Source organism: Sardina pilchardus, chromosome 2 (genome assembly GCF_963854185.1).
Source record: "Sardina pilchardus chromosome 2, fSarPil1.1, whole genome shotgun sequence".
NCBI lineage: Eukaryota > Metazoa > Chordata > Actinopteri > Clupeiformes > Clupeidae > Sardina > Sardina pilchardus.
In genome coordinates this window covers 22,051,614-22,054,568 of record NC_084995.1, presented here as the reverse complement: position 1 = coordinate 22,054,568, position 2,955 = coordinate 22,051,614, and the positions used below count along the sequence as shown (strand labels likewise).

The 2,955-nt window shown below is 44.4% G+C and overlaps 1 protein-coding gene across 1 annotated transcript in view; it reads right to left on the bottom strand.

Moving 5' to 3' along the window:
• LOC134066721 (E3 ubiquitin-protein ligase DTX4-like) overlaps positions 1–2,722 on the bottom strand; it is a 22,699-nt gene extending 19,977 nt beyond the window's left edge. The window contains exons 1-2 of the mRNA XM_062522023.1: positions 2,446–2,722; positions 1,207–1,421 (exon numbers count right to left, since the gene is read on the bottom strand). Of these exons, the coding sequence (XP_062378007.1) occupies positions 1,207–1,421; positions 2,446–2,504 (274 nt within the window). The 5' untranslated portion in view covers positions 2,505–2,722. The remainder of the gene's footprint in view (positions 1–1,206; positions 1,422–2,445) is intronic.
• Positions 2,723–2,955: the final 233 nt, after the last annotated feature.

Genomic DNA, 2,955 nt, shown 5'->3' with positions numbered 1-2,955 from the left:
CTTAAACTTTTTGGAACTTTGGGATTAAGCCTATCTTTGAACATCTTAGCAAGCTTCTTTCCCCCCCCCATTTTGACTTAGATGTGTTGACTTGGAGTGTCCCATTTAATTTATCCGCTTTTAGTCAAGGTACGTTTAGCAGAAAGAGGAGGAAATTAATGTAGCAAAATTCTCCACTCCCACTCAGCATTAGGAACTAGCTCCAGTATGACAACACTATAATCCATTATCCATCATTTCAGCAATAGCATAAAAAAGGTGTCGTCTTCTGTGGAAAGTGGCACAGAAAAACCTTTGTTTCATTCATAGTCCCATACTCACTCCTCCAGACGTAACCTTCCATTTGAACAAAAGAAGACAGAGGAGAAAAGACTTGGCAAATTGCGGCGATCACCAAACTGCTTTGTTGGTCTGATCATTTGCAACTGCACAACTCCTCCCCTTACCATGTCTGCCTGCTTGACTTGCTTTCTCCTGCAATAATCCTCCACAAAGCTGTCAACATCTATTCTTTCCCTTTACCAGTGAAACAAATGAGGAGTCTCCCTGACCTGTCATACTCCCAAAAAGAAAAAACATATTTCCAGTCCCAAACCTTCCATCCACACAACCCAATGCGATTCCTCTCGCACTCTGCTCTTGTGTCCTTCAGTAATATATCCAGAATTGGACTAAATACTGGTCAGTGAACTGCCATGATTCTCTGGTCATTACATCTTGAAATATGGCATCTCTCTCTCTCTTTCTCTCTCTCAAAGCTGTGCTCAATACTGTCCCCACAAATTTCAACCACAATGAACAGTTGCATTATTTCTGTATTGGTGGTAATGGGAAAGAATGTCGCTCTAGCCACTCTAGTAGGCTATGCAACTCACTCTAGTATGCAACCCATTCCAGTAATGCAACACACTTTGCACAATGTATCTGGCTGAGAGGTATTTCAAGTCAACTTCTGACTATCATTGACAGGAGCCTCCTATCATGTGTAAGATCAGTCGTCACTTTCACTCACTCACTCTCTCACACAGACAGACACACACACACACACACACACACACACACACACACACACACACACACACACATGCTAACACTTTCTTTCTGTCATTGCGGATAGAGAGAAATGCATTCATGCACCCGGAGTATTTTTTGCATAGACTACCAACAAAGAGGATAGATTCATTTAACACGAGCCACTTGACTTACCCGTATCTTGTCGGAACTGATGCATGGACTGTAGATCTATAATGTACGGTGAGAGGCGGTTGTCGACTTGGCCTAGCACAACGCTGCCGCCCCGAGGATCGCTTCGTATCACCGCCTCGATATGGTGAGACACGGCCGGGCTGTAGGGACGCCACCGTCCGTGTTCGTTGAGCCATTCCCAGACGACCACGGCAGAGGCCAGTAACATCGTGTCCCTAAAAGCACCAACACATCGGGTTACACGTCTGATTTCTGTAAAGATGCTAGTTTATGGACAGCAGTTGTCATGTTGGAGATTTGCATAGGCACTGATTATCATATAGCTTTTAAAATCGAACAGACAGCTAGTTAAGCCTTCCGTTAGGTGTTTTACATTTACAATTGATGGGCTACAAGTTATCCAAACTACTGAATGATCGTCTTAGTTTATTTGATATCATATTTAGCCCTGTAGCCTACTCACATTTGATCAGCTTTCAGATAGCTAACCCGAGAAGACGCAGCGTAAGGTCTGGAACCTCCGTCCCACTTCCATCGTAGTGCAACTACTCACTTCAGCACACTATCAATACCGAATCGAGGTGAACAAAATATTAGCTGCTTCACGGCACTGAATCGACGATGTCTTCAATTCAACGTATTCCTTCTGCTATGCTCCAAATCGGATTTCTTGACTTGGCAACGATATGCATTAACACAGCCTAGAATGCGAGAGTAGCCTACGAAGTGAAACGCCTGCTTTCACTCGGACCCGGCAGGAATCCGGGGGCCACTCAGTCGTTCGGGGCGTTGCGTACGCAGATGTTCAAAAACGATACCCTACACCACAAACCCAGTAATAATTCTAGTCTGTGCGAGTCACTCTTGATCTTTCACAACAACGTTAAGAAACCGGTCCGACCGGTCCAAGACATGTTTACCAGATTGTGACTAAAGTGGCCTATGGCTATGGGAGCTATGACGTTTTCCCTGTGATCGATATTTTTCCATTAACGCTTTATGTAGCCTCCGTGAAAAAAATACAGCCTAAAAATATCCTTTAAATGAGTAGCATATCCTGGTCATCTTTTGGAACACTTTTTACAAGCCTAAAATAACAGGTTTCTGTTACAGTGTCTAACAGCGTTCGAAGCAGTTGAAGAATACAATGTTGCCAGTATGAAAACAAAAGAAAGTTCTTCTGTTATCTACTGCCCCAAAACTTGTGGACGCGCATAAAATAGCCTACATGCGACTTACTTAATAAGTGGTGCGTTGGTTGGATCTTCTGGTCTGGACGACCCGACCACACCACTCATTCAGTCGGTGTCACTGCAATTTCTTCATCTCGCTCCATAAATGAGTATTAATCCATCTGCTCCACTGCAGTCGGTCAGAGCATCGTCGTCCCAGTAAAGGTGAAAGTTTAGTCAAAAGCGCACTGATGCTTTGAGTGATTCCTGCTAACCCCCCGCATCACTCTTGTTGGTATCAACATCTCTTAAGTTACAAAAAGTATCTTCATACTCATGTGATCTCAGACGGCATCCGTCCGAGACTGAAGTGAAAATTCAGCAAACACCCTTTCAATGCCCTAGCCTCCCCTTGCCAGAGCAAATGTGGGCAAACCAATCACACGCATCCACCAAGCCCCCAGCAAGGGGCTGACCTGCCCCCCTTACTGAAGCCATAGCACATAGGGACATGGACCTGAGGCAAATATCGAAATATCGCGTCTGATGACTAACTGCATCTGCAAACATAAACCAA